This window comes from Notamacropus eugenii, chromosome 5, assembly GCF_028372415.1.
Source record: "Notamacropus eugenii isolate mMacEug1 chromosome 5, mMacEug1.pri_v2, whole genome shotgun sequence".
Classification (NCBI taxonomy): Eukaryota; Metazoa; Chordata; class Mammalia; order Diprotodontia; family Macropodidae; genus Notamacropus; species Notamacropus eugenii.
Genome location: NC_092876.1, coordinates 95,310,785 through 95,331,475, shown reverse-complemented (window position 1 = coordinate 95,331,475; position 20,691 = coordinate 95,310,785). Strand labels below are relative to the sequence as shown.

The following is a 20,691-nucleotide window of genomic DNA, read 5'->3' as shown; positions in this document are numbered from 1 at the left end:
AGTAGAAACTGATGATTCTATGAGACAGCAAATATTAGTCAAACAAAATCTAAAGAATGAAAAGATAGAAAAAAATGTAAAATATTTGCTTGGAAAAACAACTGACCTGGAAAATGGATCCAGAAGAGAAAATTTTAGAATTTTTGGCCTGCCAGAAAGCCACGATGAAAAAAAGAGTCTGGACAACATCTTCAAGGAAAACTGCCCAGAAGTGCTAGATCCAGAAGGCAAAATGTCATCAACAGAATCCAACATTCACCTCCCTAAAGGATCCCAAACTCAAAACCCCAAGAAATATTGTTGCCAAATTCCAGAACTACCAAGTAAAGGAGAAAATACTACAGGCAGCCAGAAAATAACCATTCGAATATCAAGGAGCTACAGTCAGGATCACACAGGACCTTGCAGCTTCTACATTAAAAGGTCAAAGAAATTGGAATCTGATATTCCATAAGGCAAAGGAGCTGGGACTACAATCAAGGATCAACTACCTGGTCAAGTTCAGCATAACATTTCAGGGAAGGAAGATGGTCATTCAAGGAAGTAAGGGATTTCCAGACCTTCCTGACAAAAACGCCAGAACTTAATAGAAAATTCGACTTTCAAAATGCAGGTGTCAAGAGAGGCATAAAAAGGTAACAGGGCGGGGGTGGGGGGGAACTTGTTACTCAAATTGAACAAACTGTTTACCTCCCTATAAGAGAAGATGATACCCACATCCTCTGTCTATGTGTATCCCTTTTAAATGTCACAATAAATATACCATTCTCTAGATTAACAAGTATTATTTTCCCATATAGGGTTATAAATGGTTTGCCCTTAGTCAATAACAAGATTCCCCCCCACTTTTTATGCGTCTCTTGAGTGTTGTATTTGAAGATCAAATTTTTCATTGACCTCCAACCTTTTCATCAGGAAGGTCTGGAAGTCCCTTATTTCACTGAATTTCCATAATCTTACTTGAATGATTGTGATCAGTTTTCCTGGGTAGTTGACCCTTTGTTTTAGTCCAAGCCCCTTTACCTTATGGATTATCATAGTCTATTTCCTTTGACCTTGTGATGTAGAAACTGCAAGGTCCTGTGTGATTCTGACTGTGGTGCTGTGATATTTGCATTGTTTCATTTTGGCTGTTTGCAGTATTTTCTTCTTGACATGATAATTCTGTAATTTGGCAGCAATATTCTTTTGATTTTTGATTTTGAGATCTCTTGCAGGAGGGGATCAGTGGATGATAATTATTCTACCCTTTTGTTTTGGGACCTTGGGGCAATTTTCCTTGATGATTTCTAGGAAGATGCTATCCAGGTTTCTTTTTTTCATCATGGCTTTCCAGTAGACCAATACTTCTTAGATTTTCTCTTCTGAATTGATTTTCCAGGTCAGTGTTTCCAAAGACATATTTCACATTTTCTTCTATTTTGTCATTCTTTAGATTTTGTCTGACTAATTCTTGATGCCTCATAGAGTCATCAGCTTCTACTTCTTCAATGCTAATATTTAATGAATTTTTTTTTTAGCTAGCTTTTGTATCTCCTTATCAATTTGACCCATTTTGCTTTGCAAGGACTTATTTTCTCCACTTAGGTTTTGTGCTTCCTTATCCGTTTAACCAGTTTTACTTTTTAAAGATTTGTTTTCTTTAGTGAATTTTTTTCCACTTTGTCCATTATATTTTTAAAAGTATTGGTCAGATATTCTTCTGGCTCTCTCATTTGCCTTTTAGTAACCTCCCTGAGCTCTTCCAAAATGCTTTTTGGGTTTGAGACCAGTCCATATTCCCTTTTGTGGTTTCAAATGTGGTTTATGTCAGTGTTGTATTCTGCTGAGTTCGTATTTTGATCTTCCCTTCCCCACAGTAAGATTCTATGGTCTTTGCTTTTGTAGTTTCCTTCTTGTTCATTGTGATTGAATTTTTCCTGGCATTTAAAGTGGATCTCAGCTTCTGCGGCATGGCAGCTGTTTCAGTAAGTACCCCAACAGACACAGGAGGACCTTTTACCACATGTTCTTACAACTGCATTCCTAAAAGAAAAGGCAACTTTTGAGGACTTAATAATCACTTTAATCAAGCACATGTATCAGTTCTTTTTTCAAGAACATATATCATATACCTAGTTCAGGGGAGTCAACACCTTGAACACCAAAGTAATCTACAGGCATGGCTTCTTCTGCCTGACTGTAATTGAACAGACAGGCACAGCTCTCTGACCAGTTACCAAAGAGAGAAGTATGACATCTGAGTTCTCAAAGGTGGGGGGCTCCTTAAAGCAGCTTCCCAGAGGCCTCATCTAGCATTCAAACCTTCTTACTAAAATGAAGTAAAATCTCACCCTGAGAGTATTTATGCCTTTTTCAGAGCCAGAAGGCATCCCATGCCTTGAGAATCAGTGCCTCATTAACAAAAGTGGGTATTCCTACACATCTTCCCTAATAAAATTCCCCTTAATGGGCAGGCCCATTAATGGGTGGGAAAGATCCTACCCAATCACGTTATTCAGAGGCACTTTTAGTAAAACAACTGCAATAGATCCTAATGTGATTGCCATTGCAGGGGTTCTGTCCCCCACTTTTTGTGCTTATTGCTTTGTTTTGCCTGCTGTGGCCTCTGGTTCTGTCAGCTAGAAGCTATATAATGCTGCACCTTACCTGGTGCTGAGCTGGAGCTAGCTGAAGTCTTTTTGAGTTTACCCTGAAGCTCAGAGCCTGAGGTGTAGGGGAGTATTGGTTTGGCTGCTGGAGGTCTCCTCCTTTCCTAGGGCTGCACTGCAGCACAGCTGCTGGTGGATGAAGATGAGCATTTGTTTCTTCTGATTTCCCTGGCTGTGGAAAGGCACACCTGAGATATTGGTGTTGCAGTTTACCAGCTCCATTCTCCTGAGGGTCAGGATCTCCTGCTGATCTGCTGAGGCAGGGATTGCTGGATGCTTCTAGGTCTGCCCTAGTCCCCTTTAGGCACAGCAGGAGGCTCGCTTCCCTTTGTTCTCCTTAGCCTCCCAAGGTAGAAATGTGCCGTACCCCTTCTGGTAGCTCCAGTAATCCAGGATTTTTCCTGGGGTAAAATTCTCTGAGTGTTTTGAGGTCAATAAGGGGGGATGAGAGCGTTTATGGTTTACTTTGCCATCTTGGCACCTAGAAGTTCAAGTAGGTGACTTTCAAACACTTAGTCTCTGGGCTGATAGCCTTAGAAGCAGCTGCTGCAGTTGCTGCAGGCCCTCTCACCCAGCTCTGCCTGAATCCCATCCTGTGCTGAGAGGTTTGGGAATCATCACTACACTGGTGATTCAGTGTACCAGGGCCCACTCATGCTCCATTGTCATTGTGTGTAGACCTGCACATTCTGTGCCCTCCAAGCCTGGTACCACAGATTTTTCCCGTTGATCTTCCAGATCCTTTTGGGCTGAAAATCTCTCACATTCTATTTCCTAGTGGGTTTTGCCACTCTCAAATTTGTAGAAATTCACTTTTTAGAGCTATCTGAATGAATTTGTGAGAGATCTTGGCTGAGTCCCTGCTTTCACTCTGCTCTCTTGGCTCAACCTGGTTCCATGATATTTGAATTGTTTCTTTCTGCTGCTGCAATGTTTTCTCCTTAATCTAATAATTCTGGAATTTGACTGCAATGTACTTTTGATTTTTTATTTTGGGATTTCTTTTAGGAGGTGATCAGCAGATTCTTTCAATGACTATTTTGCTCTCTGGTTTTAGGACCTCAGGATTTTTTTCCTTAAGAATTTCTCGAAGAATTCTGTCCAGGTTCTCTTTTTAATCATGGCTTTCATGTACACCAAGAATTTTTAAATTATCTTTCCTGAATTTGTTTTCTAAATCAGCTGTTTTTTCAATGAGGTATTTTATATTATTTTTTATTTTTTTTCATTCTTTTGATTTTGTTTGACTGATTCTTGATATCCTGTAGAGTCATTAGCTTCCACTTTCCCAATTTTAACTTTTAAGATATCATTTTCTTTAGATAGTTTTCAGGTCCCTCATTTTCAATTTGGCCAGTTGTACTTTTTTAAGGAGGTCTTCTCTTCAGTGAATTTTTTAATGTCCTTTTCCATTCAGGCAATTGTATTTTTTGAGGAGTTGTTTTCTTCAGTCAATTTTTATCTATCTTTTTCCAAGGGGTTGATTTTCTCTTACATATCTCTTATTTCCTTTCCCAAATTTCTCTTCTACCTCTTTTATTGGACTTTAAAAATCCTTCTTGAGGTCTTTCAAGAAGGCTTTTGGAACTTGGAACCAATTTGTATTTACCTTTGAGACTTCAGTTGTAGGTATGTTGACAGTGTTATCCTCTTCTCAGTGTGTTTTGATCCTCTGTGTCACCACAATAATTCTTTATAGTCCTTGTTGTTTTCTGCCTCTCTCTCATATTATTTGCATATTTCTTAGCTTTTTAAGTTGAATTCTCCTGCTGGAACACAGAGGGTACTATCCCAAGCTTCTTGTGCTGGATAATTAGGTTTGTGGTAGTTTACCTGGTGCTGAGTTGCAGGTCTAGTGTCAGTGTGTGGTGTGTGCAGAGGCCACATGGGATTTTTCTGTGTTTTCCTGGGACTGTACTGCAGGACTAATGGAAAACTGAGCATTCTGGGTTGTGCTTGAAAACAAGGAGGTCTGGCAGCTGTAGATGCATCCACTTGTGAAGCTGCACTGGATTATGGGGCAATTTGGGCCCTATTAGATGCCTACCACCCCCCCCCAGGGCTGCACTGAAGCATGGAATGTGCCACTTCTCCTGGCTATGGTAAGGCATGTGAGAGGTCCTGGTGTTGGTGTTTTTCTACTCCACTACCCTGGAGCTCAGGACCTCATGCTGGTTTCTTGAGGTGGGACTTGCTACAGGCTTGCTGGGATACTTCCTTTTTTGGAATGCTCAATTGGGAAATGGCTGGACAAGATGTGGTATATGAATGTAATGGAGTACTCTGTGTGTGTGTTCCTCCTTCATTGCTGAAGAACACCATGCCATCAGATAAATAATGACATGACTTGTACTTCACTTTGTTTTGAGTGAAGGAGGGCTGTGCAGGTCACCAGCCTCACTTCTCCTCCAGAGCCATCTGATCCAGTGACAAGATATTCATCAGGATGACTGGACATGACTCAGGAAGAGGCAATTGTGGTTAAGTGACTTGCCCAAGGTCACACAGCTAGTGAGCATCAAGTGTCTGAGGTGAGATTTGACTCAGGTCACTCTGACTCCTTCACTGGTGCTCTATCCACTGTACAACCTGGCTGCCCTAAAGTAATACTATTGTGCCACAAGAAATGATTAAGAGAAAGACTTCCATGAGGCCTGGAAGGAGTTATATGAACTGATGCTGAGTGAAAAGAGCAGAACTAGGACAAATTTGTACAAAGCAACATCCACTGTGAGTGAGGAATTTTTCTGGAAACTTAGCCCTTTATAGCAATGCAAGGCCCCCCAAAATTCCCAATGGAATCTTGTGGCAAAATGCCTTGCACATCCAGATAAAGAACTATGGAATTGGATGACAGAATGAAGCAGACCATTTCCTCTTATGTTATGTTTTGTTTTATGTTTCTCCCATTCATTTTAATCCTTCTATGCAACATGATTAAGTTGAAACTGTATTTAATGACAATGTATGTATAGAACATATATAAGATTGCATGTCATCTCGGGCTGGGAGAAGGGAGAACGGGTAGAAAGAGGGGGAGGGAGGGGAAAAATCTAAGATGTGGAAGTGATTGTAGAATACTGAAAACAAATAAAATAATTAAAAAAGGAAAAAAGTTTTTACTCAAATCTAATTTAGCAAAAAATTTCAAAGGCAAAGAGGTAATTGTGAAAAATATTTTCATTAAGTGTCTCTGATAAAGTGCTCATGCTCATAATATATATGGAACTGTGTCAAATTTATGTGACTAAAAGCCCTTCCCTAATAAAGAAATGGTAAAATATATGATCAAGAAATTTTTCAAAGGAAGGAGGTAAGAACAAACATGAAAAAAATGTTTGAAATGAGTGAAAGTAAACATAACCAATGAGTGTAAAATTTCTGGAAATCACAAATTATTAGCAAAATGAAAATTAAAGCAATTTTGAGGTTCTACCTTGCACTTATCAGACAGGCAAACATGGCATAAGAAGAAAACGACAAATATTATAGGGCCTGTGAAAGACAGGTACATCAAAGTGCCTTTGGAGGAGTCGTGATGGGTTTTGTCCTTCTGGAAAACAATCTGAAATATGCCCAGAAGGACCCTTAAATGTTTATAGTCTTTGACCCATCTATACTTCTACTGGAATTATACTCCAAAGACAAAAAAATCAAATAAAAAGGAAAGGGGTGTATATATTCTAAAATATTTATAGCAGCTCTTTTTTTTAGTAGCTAAAAACTGGAAATGAAAGTGTTCTTCAATTCAGAAATTACTAAACAAATTCTAATGGAATTCTCTTGTGGCATAAAAAATTGGTGAGCTGGACGGTTTCAGAGGTTATTGGGAAGGACTTATACAACTTACACTTTGACTTCAACAATGTAAACGGGAATAAAAAAAATGAAAACTTAATCTTGTGGTATTATAATGATCAATTACTGCCCCCCCTAAAAGATATAAGAATGTACCTTCCTCTCTTCTTTGTGGAAGCGGCAGCACTTTGGATGTGGAATCCATACAGTATCAGTTACCTCATATGTTGCCTGATTTTTCTAAATTTTTTCCCCCTCTTCTTCTTTGTTATAAGGAATGGCTTTAGGAGTAGCAGATGAGGAAACATATGTAGAAATGAAAGTATTGTCAAAACAAGGGCTACAAGTGGAAATTTTTTCCAAATAAAAAAATTCCATGAGTATGCCCAACCTGACGCAGTTACTACAGTGGTGTAAAGTGACCTCCTTTCCAGAAAGAGAAGAAAGAAAGAAATCCTAGAGAATGAAATGATTCATTGAACCTATGTTTGTATGTCTCCTACAGGTTGAGCAAGTTCAAGGTGCCTTATTCATGTTGTCAGTATCTCTTCTCTGCTCCCAGTTTGAAAAGCCTGCACTTCCGTGATATTTTCTTTGAGGATGATGGGATGAAACTTCCATGTGACACTCTGGGAAAAGAGAACTGTCAGCTAGAGACACTAGAGTGAGTCATATAACTCTCCTCTCTTGAGAGCCTCCTGAGCATTAGGGCCATCAGCTCGAAGTAAGCAGGAAGAACCACACTGATTTGGGGAGGGTGACTGCAGGCTGCCTGTCTCAGATCAGGGGAGGCTTTATCCACATTTATTCCTCTTGGAAATTTTGCACAATAGACCCTTCTCTTCACCAGGCTTTTGGGACCAGTTTATTCAGGGGAGTATCCACTTCCCTCTGATATCCCATTGAAACTTCTCTGACCTTCCCTTGATCTATCCCCATGAATTGATAAAAAGTTATGTTGTCTTCTCCCTATGTTTCTTGCCCTAGGAGCTTAGTTCTAGTATGAGAAGGGTGAGTTGTTCTGATAGTCAATAATAAGGGAAAGGAACCATTATTTCAGTGAATAAAGGCTGTTGTAAGAGTCCCTTTTGGTGGAGAAGGGTCTCCTTCATACTCCTTCACTCCCGCTTTTCACCATTACAGTCTGAAACATCAGTGCCTGCTCAGCCCACTATCTCCATAGCCCTCTGGAAGATTAGGGACATTGTCCCCCAGAAGAGCAGAAGCAGAGCTGTCATCTCCATTCTAACAATTGCTGTGGTCTCAGTGGAAGAGTTGGTAGAGGTGGGCGAGGTGTTGAGGCATCATGGCACTGGCTTCAACCTGTGAAAAGGCAGGGATGGCAAGGTCAGGGAAGAGTTAGTAATCTGCTTTGACTAGAACAGAGAGTGAGTGAAACAGGATAAAACAGAGAAGGAATGTCCCCTCCACCATTTTAGATACTACCCCTCTCTTATAATACTTTTTTGCTTTCTATGTCACAGTGTTGGTTTAGATTGAGTTTATTTTACACACACACACACACACACACACACACACACACACACACACACACACTCCAGATCTTTTTACACAAACTGTTTTCTTTTCAAGAAATCCTATAATTAACACAGTTGATTTATGGATGTCGTTTAATAATACATTCTACAAGTTTATTTGGAATACAAGTAAAGCATCCTGGCATCTTGCTTGAAGCACACACCTTCTTCCCCTTTTCAATACTGAGACAGTTGTAGCATTCTCGTTCTGTGACAATTTTTCTTTTCTTCCACGTTATGTCTACATTTATCAATAAGCTGCTTCACACATTATTTTGTTATTTTGGGGGTTTCTTCACCAGGAATTTGTCAATATTAGTGTATCCATAAATCCAATCCCTCTCTCTGTCCCCATCCCCAACCCTGTTACAGATGTAGGGATATATGGGAAGCTGCGGGCGAAAGGATGATGTATTAATATGATGATTCTAGAGGAGCTATGGGATTGAGCTCTCTCCCTCTAACAAATCAGGAGTAAATGAATCCTGGAGAATGTAATTGACCATATCCTCTCTGGTTTTCTGTGTCCTTCAGAATAACCTATTCGGAGAAATTGTTTGGTTTTGGTCTGGGTTATTTCTTGCCTGAGAAGCTGAAAAACTTGTTCCTCAAGGTTACTTGCATTCAACGTGTAATCAAGCTTCTGTGTAGTGTCTTAGCACATGAGAATTGTAAACTACAGACGCTCAGGTGAGCTCCTATGTGATTTCTTTTGGGTGAGTATCTTAGGTTTTGTGGTCAATGGGGGGAAGGAGGAGCACAAGTTGGGGAGGGAGATTGGAAACTCCTTTTTTTAGGAGTTTTAGGAATCAAGATCTCATTCATTTTCATTGCTATAGTTATTGTTTCTTCTGAGAAATTGACCAGAAAGTGGTTTGATCAGGGGTTTCTCATGTTATCTCTGAAAGACCTAGTTCATACATTCCTTAGTTCCAGTACTGTCACCTGGTAAATACTTTACTCTCTCAAACCCTACCCCTGTGTTTTTTTTTAATTTTGGGGGGTTTTCTCTTCTTTGTTATGGGCTGACTTCTAAAGTGAGGAAGATGAGCAAGGTTGGAGGAGAGACAGAACAAAGTTTTGATGAGGAACGATTCTGCTGTACTCAGTGAATAAATTCATTAAGGTGTGACCTGCTTTCTTCACTGATTGCACAGGCTGGAAATGTTTGTTTCTCAAAGCTATTACAAAATCACCAAGTTGACATAGACCTCAAAACTCATCCATTCCATCACATCCCTGAACAGGAATCCTCTAACAACATCCCTGACATGTTCTTCTGCCTCCCCATTAGAGGACCTGTGATAGGGAAGCCATTAGCTTATCAGGCAGCTCATTTTATGCTTGAACACTGCAGAGGCAGAAAATTTGTCTTGATATAGAACTAAGTTCTGGCTCTCTTAAACATACAGACCATTATGTCCTTTTCAAAGGACTAGAGAACATTTCAGATCTCCTCCATGTCACTGACCTTCAGTTACTTCAAGTTATTGATTCTTTTCCCCAAGCTGTATTTGTTTCCCATCCTCTTGAATTCTTGTCATGCTTTTCTGGACGTGCTGTCTTATCAGTCTGCTTAGTAAATGAAGCAAAGATCCATTGGTGGTAAAGAAGAGGGAGGGGATAGTCATTTTGTCAGTGTCCTGACATTTGTAGGTTTCACTGCTCCCATTTGTTTGTGTATCATAATTGTTTTGCTTTAACTTCCTCCCATCAACTGAACCCTCCCTGGAAACTGAGATGAGCATTAAGTAAAACCAAATGACCAGCACCAATATCTGGCTGTGTGTATATATGTCATTCTGCTTCCATAGTCTTCCTACTAAGTAACAAATGTGTTTTATCATTAGTTCTCAGTCATTCACATTTTTCTTTATAATTACTGTGATCTTAACTACCTTTTCAGTGCTGTTATTGGTCACACTATTGTAACAATGTGTACACAGTATCTTGACTCTGATTTTTGAATTCTATATCACTTCAGAGAAGCCTCCCCACATTTCTCTGAATTCTTCCTATTCTTTTGTTTTTTAAAAAATGTTTAAAATTCATTTAAAATTTTAAATTAAAAATAAATTAAAATTCATATTAAACTTAAATTCAAGATGAGAAAAGAACAAAAGTACATTTCCATGTACACAGTAGAACATGAGAGGATGCAATCAATTTTCATTTCATGAAAACCTATGTAATAGATCCTAGACATTGTTTTCAAAGTAACCCAGGTTTTCTGCGTTTCCTTCTAAGTTTTCTTTTGGTCTCTCCTGTACACTTTTGACTTTGTTCTCCCCTACTACCCCAAAAGGTGCAATTAAGTGATGATATATTTGCATATGTTTATGCATATATATGTATATATATATATATACATGAAAACCACACAGAAGCACTTATTATATATATACACACACACACATACATACACTTGTACACACATACATATACTTAAATATTTATAACCATACGCATATGTAGAAATATACATTCATATGCATTTCTGCATGATTGCACTATATTTAATTGTCCTCTGTTTCTCTGAGGGTGGATAACATCCCCATAAGTCCAACTCGTTCTACACTTCTTAAAATGCAACTAATCATTTCCTCCACCACAGCAATATTCCAACCTTATACTCTAGTTATGTTAAATAGTGTAAAGTTATTGAATGTGGGTAACCTATAGTATAGTTATCCTGTTTTTCCATTTTGAGTCAATCCATTTTAGCTTTATCTTTGTCTGAAGTCGTGGTTAATACCCCTGGTTTTCTTCCCCTAATACATTTTACTCCTGAACTTTACTTTCTATTTGTGCATATCTCTTATTTTCTATTCCTCCTGCCTCTTCTGTTTTACTTCTACTGACTACCTTGCCCTCCTATTACTTAATTTATGCCCCCGAAAGATCCCTCCCATATCCTCTTCCCCTACCCCTTCATCTTATCTTTTTAATTCTGTCTGAATGAAGACATTTATAGCCTTCCAAATATGTTATTCCCACTTTATTGCATTTCTGCGAATCTAGAAGCCCTTCTGTACCCTCCTTTATCCTATTCCCACATGCTCTTATTTTTTTATAAATTTAAAAGACTTTTATTCACTTCCAAATGTATAAATTGTCCTCTCTTTACCTCAAATATGATGTGAATAGGGTTCCTGAATACCAGGCTTCTTCCAGACCTCACCTATTGCTCTCCAAGGAGCAATACCATTCTCAGTTGGCACACCGAAGTAAACTGTTTCAGCAGATGGGCTAAACCAGGTCAAGGATAACTAAGGTCTCTCAAACCGTTTGTTGGAGGTTTCTACCCCAAGTATATGAAGACTTCTCCTGTTGGAATGGGTAGATGAGAATGATTTGTTCCAGTGGCCATGAAGGTGGGTGAAGCAGATGCTGTGGAGAGCTTGGAGCTTAGTTAGACATCAGAGACACCAAGGTCATTCACTGCATCTTGAGCCATCACCAGTCTTCTTGACTCTTTCCTGTGATGTAATGGATTGTGATAACTGTAGAAGAGAATGTGAATTCAGGGAACTTTGCCTCACTTAAATCCAACTTAAACATGAATCAGAAGAGAATACCTATATCATTTTCCCCTATCTCAAAGTTCTGCTGTGACAGTCAAGTGATGAAGCTACAGGTTCAGATTCACTGGGGGCTGTAGTTACCACCCTGCACCCAGGTGGCCCAGTCCATAGAGTCATCATCTCATTGGGAGTAGCAGTGAGATTTGGCAAACCTCTCCTCCTCACCCCCACCAGGGTGTCTGAGCAGCCTTTTAAGTATCACCTGGTTCACCTGCTGATATGAGGAAGGGGCTAGAAAAGGTGCCCTAAAAATTGTCTTCTTATGTAACCCTGACCTGGTATTGTGTCAGGTGGGGAGCCCACCCTGCTGTTGAAACACATTTACACATACACACACATGCAAGTCTGTATGCACACACACACAATCCTGAAAAACTTCAGACATAATTCCACTTAGCATGAGTACATAGAATGTGCGCAGATTTGTAGACAACACAAAATCTAGTAGATGTGAAAGATGACAACCTCAGGTTGTGAGAGAACTCAGGAGGTATCATATCCAAAGAGCAGCTTTGAATCGAAAGAAGGCTGGCAAACTAAGTCCGGCTTTCCAAGTTGATTCTGGGTACATGTTTTTTCTGGAGTGCCTACAGTGATGAGGAGCAGTAGGAAGCTGGTGTTGGTTTCACAATCAAATCTAATCTAGTAAACAAGCTTGTACACCTCTCAAAAGGAGTGAACCACAGGCTCATCAAAATGTGATTGCCACTTGTAGGAAAATGGCACACCAGCATTATCAGTACCTATGCTTACACCATGAAGAATCCCAATGAGGTCAAAAACAAATTCTATAAAGACCTGGAAACTGTCATATTCCAAAAACTAACAAGCTTATAATTCAGGGTGACTTTAATGTTGGATGAGACACAGACTATTAGTCATGGCAAGGGGTCCTTAGGAGAAATGAAGTTGGAAACAATAACTGTAGTGGTCACTTAGTACTCATGACCTTCTCATCACTAAAATTGTTTTCCATTTACCTACAGACAATAAAACTTTGTGAATCCACTATGGCAGCAAACATTAACATTTAAAAAACTGTGTCATTATGAGAAAAAAGAGACAGACAAGATGTAAGAGTGACAGAGGCAATGTGTGGCACAGAGTACTGGACTGATTATAGACATACGCTCTCACTGCTAAATATTTGCAGTCAAGGAATGCAGTAGCTCCCAGACAGGTAACAACCAGAATACATAATGTCAGCAGATTAGAGTGCTTCTCTCAGTGGGAAGGATGTGATGCTAACTTGGAGGGAAAGTTTAGACAACAGTTGATTGGCAACTATGGAGGAGAAAAGGAGTGGACAGCTTTTATAGATTTGGTGTACAGTACTACATTGACGCAACTTGTTCAGAACACTGGTGAACATCAAGAGTAGTCCGACAAAAGTGACAGGGAAATTCAGAGGCTGCTAAATGAAAAAAAGAAAGTTCCATAGTGTTTACCAATATGATAGTTTACCTGCCTTTGAGAAAGCAATATTAACTCCATGACAAGTAAAATCCAAGCAAAGCTTAGAGAGATGTAGATTCTTGGCTCAGTAAGAAGGCAAATGAAATTCAACTTTACACTGATAGTAACAATCCAAAGCCCTTTTATGATGCCCTGAAGGCTATTTACAGGCCAAAGACCTATGGCACATCTCCACCACTCAGTGATAATGGAGTCACATTGATTAGTGATAAGGAGCTGATCCTGGAGAGATGGGCTGAACACTTCCATAGTGTACTCAGCAGACCATCATCAATCAATGCTGAAAACATTTTCCATTTACCTCAGGTTGAGGTCAGTCCCTCTCTAGACCAATATCTGACTAAAGAAGAGGTATTGAATGCCATTTGGCTCCTTTCCTGTGGCAAAGCACCTGATGATGACTCTGTTCCAGCTGAGATTTACAAGGTGGTGGTGGTGTCCATTGCTGACTGAAATGTTTTGGGTTATATGGCAAGACATTATCATCCAGGAGTTCAAGGGCTCCTGCACTGTCCACCTTTATAAAAGTAAAGGAAACATATTGTCCTGTGACAATCACAGGAAGTTTCTCTCTTGGTCATTGCTGGCAGGATTTTTGCCAGAGTGCTCTTTAGCAGACAGATCCTTCACCTGGAAGACAGTCATCTACTGAGAGCCAGTGAGGCTTCAGAAAGGGTTGAGAAACAGTTGATATGATGTTTTCTATGAGGCAACTTGAAGAGAAATGCCAGCAATAGAACAGAGGACTGTACACAATCTTCATTGATCGGATCCAGGTCTTTGATACTGTCAGTCGTGAAGGCTTACAGAAAATTATGTCAAAATTTGGTTGCTGAGAGAAGGTCATCGGTATTTGACATCAATTTCATGGTGGCATACTTGCCTGCATGCTAGATGACAGATGACACTCTCCTGCTTTCCCATTCACCAGAGGAGTGAAGGAAGACAGTGTGCTTTCTCCCACGCTTTTTACCATATTTTCATCAATATTGTCAGACACCTTCAATGAGGACCAACACAGCATCAAGGTCAGCTACCCCACTGATGCTGAATTTTTTAACTTGAAAAGGTTACAGGCCAGGACGAAAGTGGAAGGAAAGATGTTGCTTGATTTGCTTGTTCATAATTGATTGTCCACTGCATCCTCTGAAACTGAGATGCAACAAAGTATGGATCTGTTCTCTTCAGCTTGTGATAATTTTGACGTAACAATTAAGACCAAGGAAACACAAGTGCTCCACCCACCAGCACCACACCATCCGTACGTGGAACCATCAGTTACAGCAAGTGGAGCAGTTCTGAATATTGTGGATGAGTTCACTTACCTTGGCAGTATACTTTCCAAGAATGTACATTTTGATAATGAAGTTGCCACATGCATCGCCAGATCTAGCTCAGTCTTTGGGAGGCTCCAAAGTAAAGTGTGAAGAGCTATTAGACCACCTACCAAACTGAAGGTCTACAGAGCTATTTTGCTGACCTTATTGTTGTATGCTTGTGAAACCTGAACAGTATACCAACACCCTGCCAAGAAACTGAGTAGCTTCAATTTGAATTGTTTTAAGAAGATTCTAATGATCACATGGAAAGGTAAGGTAATAGACAGTTGGATCCTTTCTCATCGTAAACTGACAAGCACTTTAACTCTACTGCAGATAGCATAACTCCAATGTGCTGGCCACGTTGTTAAAATTTCAAACATACACTTGCCTAAAAGATTATTTTGTGGAGAGCTCACAAAAGACAAGCACTCACATGGTGCACAGAAGAAGCAACATAATGATTCTCTCAAGGTTTCTTTGAAGAACTTTGGAATTGATTATGTGACATGGGAGACACTGGCATGTGACTACCCAGCATGGCATGCCTTCATGAAAGAAGGTGCTGTGCTCTACGAGGAAGGCAGAATGGGCATAACTCAGAGGAAATGGAAAAGGTACAAATTTAAAGAATATACCCAAGTATTAATATGGACTATTTGTGCCTGATCAGTGGTTGTGTATTCTGAACTCATATTGTTATGATCAGCCACAGATGAACACACTGTAACTTGACTGTAACATTGTGATGTCATTTTGGTCCTCTATGAGAATGCAGAAAAACAACCAACCAATGAATTCAAAAACTACATTAAATTAGTCTGGCATAACTTTTCCTCACAATATTCTTGTTGACTGACTTTGTGATCATCACTTTCTCATTTAGATTTGCACCAACTATGTCTTTAATAACACATTGTATAATTTTTTTTTCCAGGAAATGAAGTCAAGCTCACGAGCAAAAGTTTGCTGACCCTGTTTTCTTTCCATTTCTGAAAATGCAGATATTTGTCCTCCAACCTAGGAGGACCTCTCTTATTTTTCACAGTCTTCCACATGTCACCAGCAATGCCTCAACAATCACATATTTTTTTTTCAGTGTCAGTTTTCCAGTAACAGAGTTTAAAAAATAAACTTAACCCTCCTACTGGCTTCTCCTTTACTGAGAAAAAAATCCCTTAATGAACAACTAGATAGTTTGGCAAAAGAAATTTCCATATTAATTATTTTCAAAAATATATGTCTCTTTCTCCACTGCAAGCTCATCAGCTCTGTCAGAAAGTGGGTGGTCTATTTTATCATCTTTAGTTTGGACTCATTTGTTATTGTGTTGATCAGAGTCCTAAAGTCTTTCACAGCTATTTTTTCCCATAATGTTTTTATTGTATAGATTGATCTTGTTCTGCTCATTTTCCTCTCCATAAGTCCAAATAGATCTTCCCAGTTTCCTCTGAAACCATCCATTTCATCATATCTTATGGCACGATATTTCATTATATTCATATAACACAACTTGTTCCACTGTTCCTCAATAAAAACAGTCCTTTAGTTTCCAATTTTTGGCTACAACAGAAAGAGTTAGCATAAAGATCATTATACACATAATTCCTTTTCTTCCTTCATTTATTTGGTATATAGGACTAGTAGTGGGATAGCTGGGTCCAAGGGCATACACAATTTGGTTATGCTCTTGACATTCCAGGAAATTAAATTACTTTAGAAAATATTCAGACCAATTCATAGTTCCACTAGCAATGTTTTACTGTACCAGTTTTGCCATAGCCTCTGCAGCACTCTTTTGTCATCTTTGCCTGTCTGAAGGGTGTGAAATAGAACTTCAAGTTGCTTCAATTTACATTTCTCTAATTATTATTGATTAATATAAATTATTTTCTTGTGAGGAATTATTGGTTGCATTTCTTTCCCTAAAAATTTCCTGTTCATGTGCCAAAAGGGCATTTATAGGTCCATATCTAAAATAAATTGAGAGAGAGAACCTACTTATAGGTTCTTTATAGATAAAAATGTCTATGTCAGCTCTTTTTTTTGGTAGTTAAGAATCAGAAACTGAGGGGATGCCCATTTATTGGGGAATGATTGAACAGGTTATGGTATAAAATTGTAAAGGAATATTATTGTGATGAAAGAAATTACAAGTAGGATGATTTTAGAAAAACCTGGAAAGACAAACATAAATTGATTCAAAATGAAGTGAGTAGATCCAGGGGAATGCTCTCAATAGGAACAGCGACACTGTATGATAAAAGTATAAATGACTTGGCTGTTCTCAACAATACAATGTTCTAAGACAATCCACAAGACTCCTGATGAAAAATTCTGTCTTTAGGGAAAGAACTGATGTCTGAATACAGACTGAAGAATACAAATTTTTATTCCCTTCTTTCTTTCTTTTTTTCTTGCTTTCTTTTCAGTCTTTTTGCAAGAAGTGACTTATATGAAAATGTTTTACATGATTGTCCACATATAATTTATATTAGACTGCTTCCTACTTCAGGGACAGGGAGGGAAGGGAATGAAGGATAGAATTTTGAACTCAAGACTATAAATAAAGTTAAAAATTATTTTTCTATGTAATTGGGAGAAAATTAAATATTATTTAAATAATTGTCCTGTTCATATCTTTTAATCATTCATCTATTGAAAAATGGCTCAGCCTCCTCAATGGATAAATGATCAAAGGATATGAACAGGCCATTTTCAGAGGAAGAAATTAAAGATATCTATAATCCCATGAAAAAATGCTCTAAATCACTTTGGATTAGAGGGATGCAAATCAAAACAACTCTGAAGTACCACATCACACCTATCAGATTGGCAAACATGGCAGACGAGGAAAATGATAAATGTTGGAGAGGATGTGGGAGAGTTTGAATACTAATTCATTGTTGATTTAGCTATAAGGTCATCCAACCATTCTGGAGAGCAATTTGGAACTATGGCCAAAGGGCTACAAAAATGTGCATACCCTTTGACCCAGCAACATTGCTTCTAAGACTGTATCCCCAAGAGATCATAAAAATGGGAAAAGGTCCCACAGGTACAAAAATATTTATATCAGCACTCTTTTTAGTGGTCAAAAACTGGAAATCAAGGGGATGCCCATCCATTGGGGGAGGGCTGAATAAATTATGGTATTTGAATGTAATGGAATACTATTGTGCTATAAGACGTGATGAACAAGAAGACTTCAGAGAGGCCTAGAAAGACTTACGTGATCTGATGCTGAGTGAAAGGAGCAGAACCAGGAGAACTTTATGCACAGCAACGACCACAGTGTGCGAGAATTTTTTCTGGTAGGCTTGGATCTTCACAGCAATGCAAGGACTTAAAGAAAAAAATTCCCAATGGTCTTCTAAGGCAAAATGCCTTCGACATCCAGAGAAAGAACTATGAAATTCAATGGCAGAACTTAGCAGATCATTTGTGTGTGTGTGTGTGTGTGTGTGTGTGTGTGTGTATTATGTTTTGGTTTGTTATATGATTTCTCCCATTTATTTTAGTTCTTCTACACAGCATGACTATAGTGAAAATGTATTCAATAGGAATGTATGTGTAGATCCTATAGAGAACTATATGTCATCTTGGGGAGGACAGGGGGTGGCAGGCTATAGGTAGGGGGAAAAAAATCTAAGTTTTGTAGTAGTGATTGTAGAACACTAAAAATAAATAAAGTTAATATCAAAAAAGCAAAAAAGAAAAATGGCTCAGCCTCAGAAGCTTATTTTCTCTTATATCTTGGATTGTGACTTTTATCAGTGAAAGTTGATCCAATGATTCTCTCCCCTCCATTTACTTGCTTTTCTTCTAATTTTAGATGCATTGGTTTTGTTTATGCAAAAACTTTAATTGAAACAGCATTTAAATTTTTATGATCCTCTCTATCCCTTGTTTGTTTATTAACTCTTCTAGAAAGTATCATTTGAAAATATCATTACTATACTAGCCCAATGAATTCTTTTCAAAAACAAAAATTCTAAACTTAACCAATACCAAGTAGAATGGCCTTGTATATAGTAGAAGGGAAAAAGGAAAATTATGCCTGAAATTGTTGATATCTATTATACAGAGCTTGATTTTATTTTTAAATATATGACCAATATGTCCCTTTAAAAACTATCCTGTTTATGCTTCTTTCTAGCCTCCCTTTTTTTCTTCATAAAAAAATAGATTTCTTAGGGACATTTTTTTTCTTTTTCCATTCACTATTTCCTCCTTGGTCGCCATTTACGCACCTCCCCACTTCCAATTTTGGAAAAAAGAAAAACAAGCCCTTAGTAAAAATATATAATATGAAACAGAAGAAATTGAGCACTTCAGGTGTGTGTGTGTGTGTGTGTGTGTGTGTTTGTGTGTGTATATGTGTATGTGTGAATGCATATGTGTATATGTATTTATAGTTTTAAAGGGACCGTGGGTTTGATCCCCTTCTCACAAATAGTCATGAAATGAATGGTTCCTAGAGAAAAGAAATTGTCATTTCTCCTTTGATTGTCCTTCTGCTTTAGGCTGTCCAGATGTGCTCTAACTACTGATTGTCTTCAGGATCTCCTTCCTGTTATCTGTAATAGTGAGAACCTAAAAACCTTGGACCTGAGTTGCAATTTATTTGATGATAAAGGAATAAAGCTGCTACGTGAGGCTTTGAAAAAGAAGGATTGTAAACTGGAACCACTTTTGTGAGTACCTCAAATTTCCTTCCTAGAATGTTCCCTAGGCATGAGGGCCAAAAAGTAGAAGAAAGAGTGAATAGAAATGAAAAACCTTTTTATTTAATTTTTCAAAATCAGAAAATCCACTGTATCTGCCTCTATTACCCCTCCCCCTACCAATGTGAGAAATACACAAAAATAAGACTTTTGTGACAAATGTGCATGGTCAAGCAAAACAAATTCCCATGTTAATTTAGTCCAATAAACATGCTTCTCAGTCAGTAGCCTGAGTCCATCACCTTCATTGTTAGGAGGCTGGTAGTATGCTGTAAGTGTCCTCCAGAGTTGTGGTGAATCATTACATTAATCTAGGCTCTAAAGTCTTTCAAAGTTGAGTGTTTTTCTAATCATCACGGTATATGTTGTTATTTTATAAAGTGTTTTCCTCGTTCTGCTCACTTCATTCCAAATATGTACATATAAGTCTTCCCAGGTTTCTTTGAAACCATCCCTTTCAGTAAATCTCAGAATGTGACAATATTCCATTATATTAGTATGCCATAAGTTGTTGGGACATTCTTTATTTCATGAACACCCTCTCAGTTCCCAATTGTTTACTGGAATGGCAAAAGAACTATGAGCAGGGAAATTTGGAAACGGACTCCAGAATCAGCCAGTCTGATACAATCTGATTCTAAGACATTTTCATTCCTGCTGCACATTGTAGATAGGGGAGCCTTCTCCTTCTCACTCCCCTGACTTCTGGCAGGGTTAGTTTGCTCAGAGGAGAGTGCATTTCCTTCTGACACACCCAGAGGACTTCTCTAGTCTTTTCTTATTTCATCCTTGTCTCCTGAGACATAATACTTCATCTCACTGTTCTCTCTTGTTTCCTTCTGGAAAGGAATGAAGAGGGTGAACAGCCTGAGAATAGGGCCATAGAGGGAACTGTTAAAGATAACTGCCCTAGTACTGCTTATATATGAAGACTGAATTTCTTCCACCCACTAATCCACATGGTGGAGACAAGGATCTTCTCCTGTTGTTTTCCTGTAGTTCCGACAGAATCATAGCATCTTAGAGAAAGACCCCTCATCTAGCACAGAGGGGCTGACTGTAGGACCAAAACATCTCTCAGGGTGGCCCAACCAGATTCAGATGGGGATGTTTGATAAAATAAATACAAATGCAGTACAACATAGAAAATGTTAATTTGTGATTTTCTAAATCAATGTGGACCCTAAGAGATTTATTTGTATTTGAGTTCGACATCACTGGTCAAGCTAACCTGTACCTAATGAGGCCTCTCTATTACTCATGGGCTCCTTTGAAATCTACATATATATATAAATGTATACATATATGTGCATATAGAGAGATTTTTACATTATTATTTCTTCTTCACCTGCCTCCCAAAAGAACAATAAAAACCAAAGCACAAAAGTAAAACCCTCTCCTTCCTAGTCTTCACATTCTGAAGTTCAGCTAGTATATCCCTGCCTTCCTCTCACACTCCAACTTTTTTCATCCCACGCACCCATAGCATTGTGGAGGTGACAGGTGATGCTTTGGGTAGAACAAGTGACTTGGAATCAGGAGACCTGAGTTCAAATTTAGCTTTAGATGCTTTTTAGCTGTGTGGCCCTTAGCAAGTC

At 38.6% G+C, this 20,691-nt stretch overlaps 1 protein-coding gene across 1 annotated transcript in view; it reads left to right on the top strand.

Annotated features, from left to right (window-relative positions):
• The window catches only part of LOC140504871 (NACHT, LRR and PYD domains-containing protein 12-like), a 46,424-nt gene that overhangs the window by 23,294 nt on the left and 2,439 nt on the right, over positions 1 to 20,691 (top strand). Inside the window, 3 exon segments of the mRNA XM_072610236.1 lie at positions 6,955 to 7,113; positions 8,522 to 8,677; positions 18,893 to 19,063. Coding sequence (XP_072466337.1) covers positions 6,955 to 7,113; positions 8,522 to 8,677; positions 18,893 to 19,063 — 486 coding nt within the window.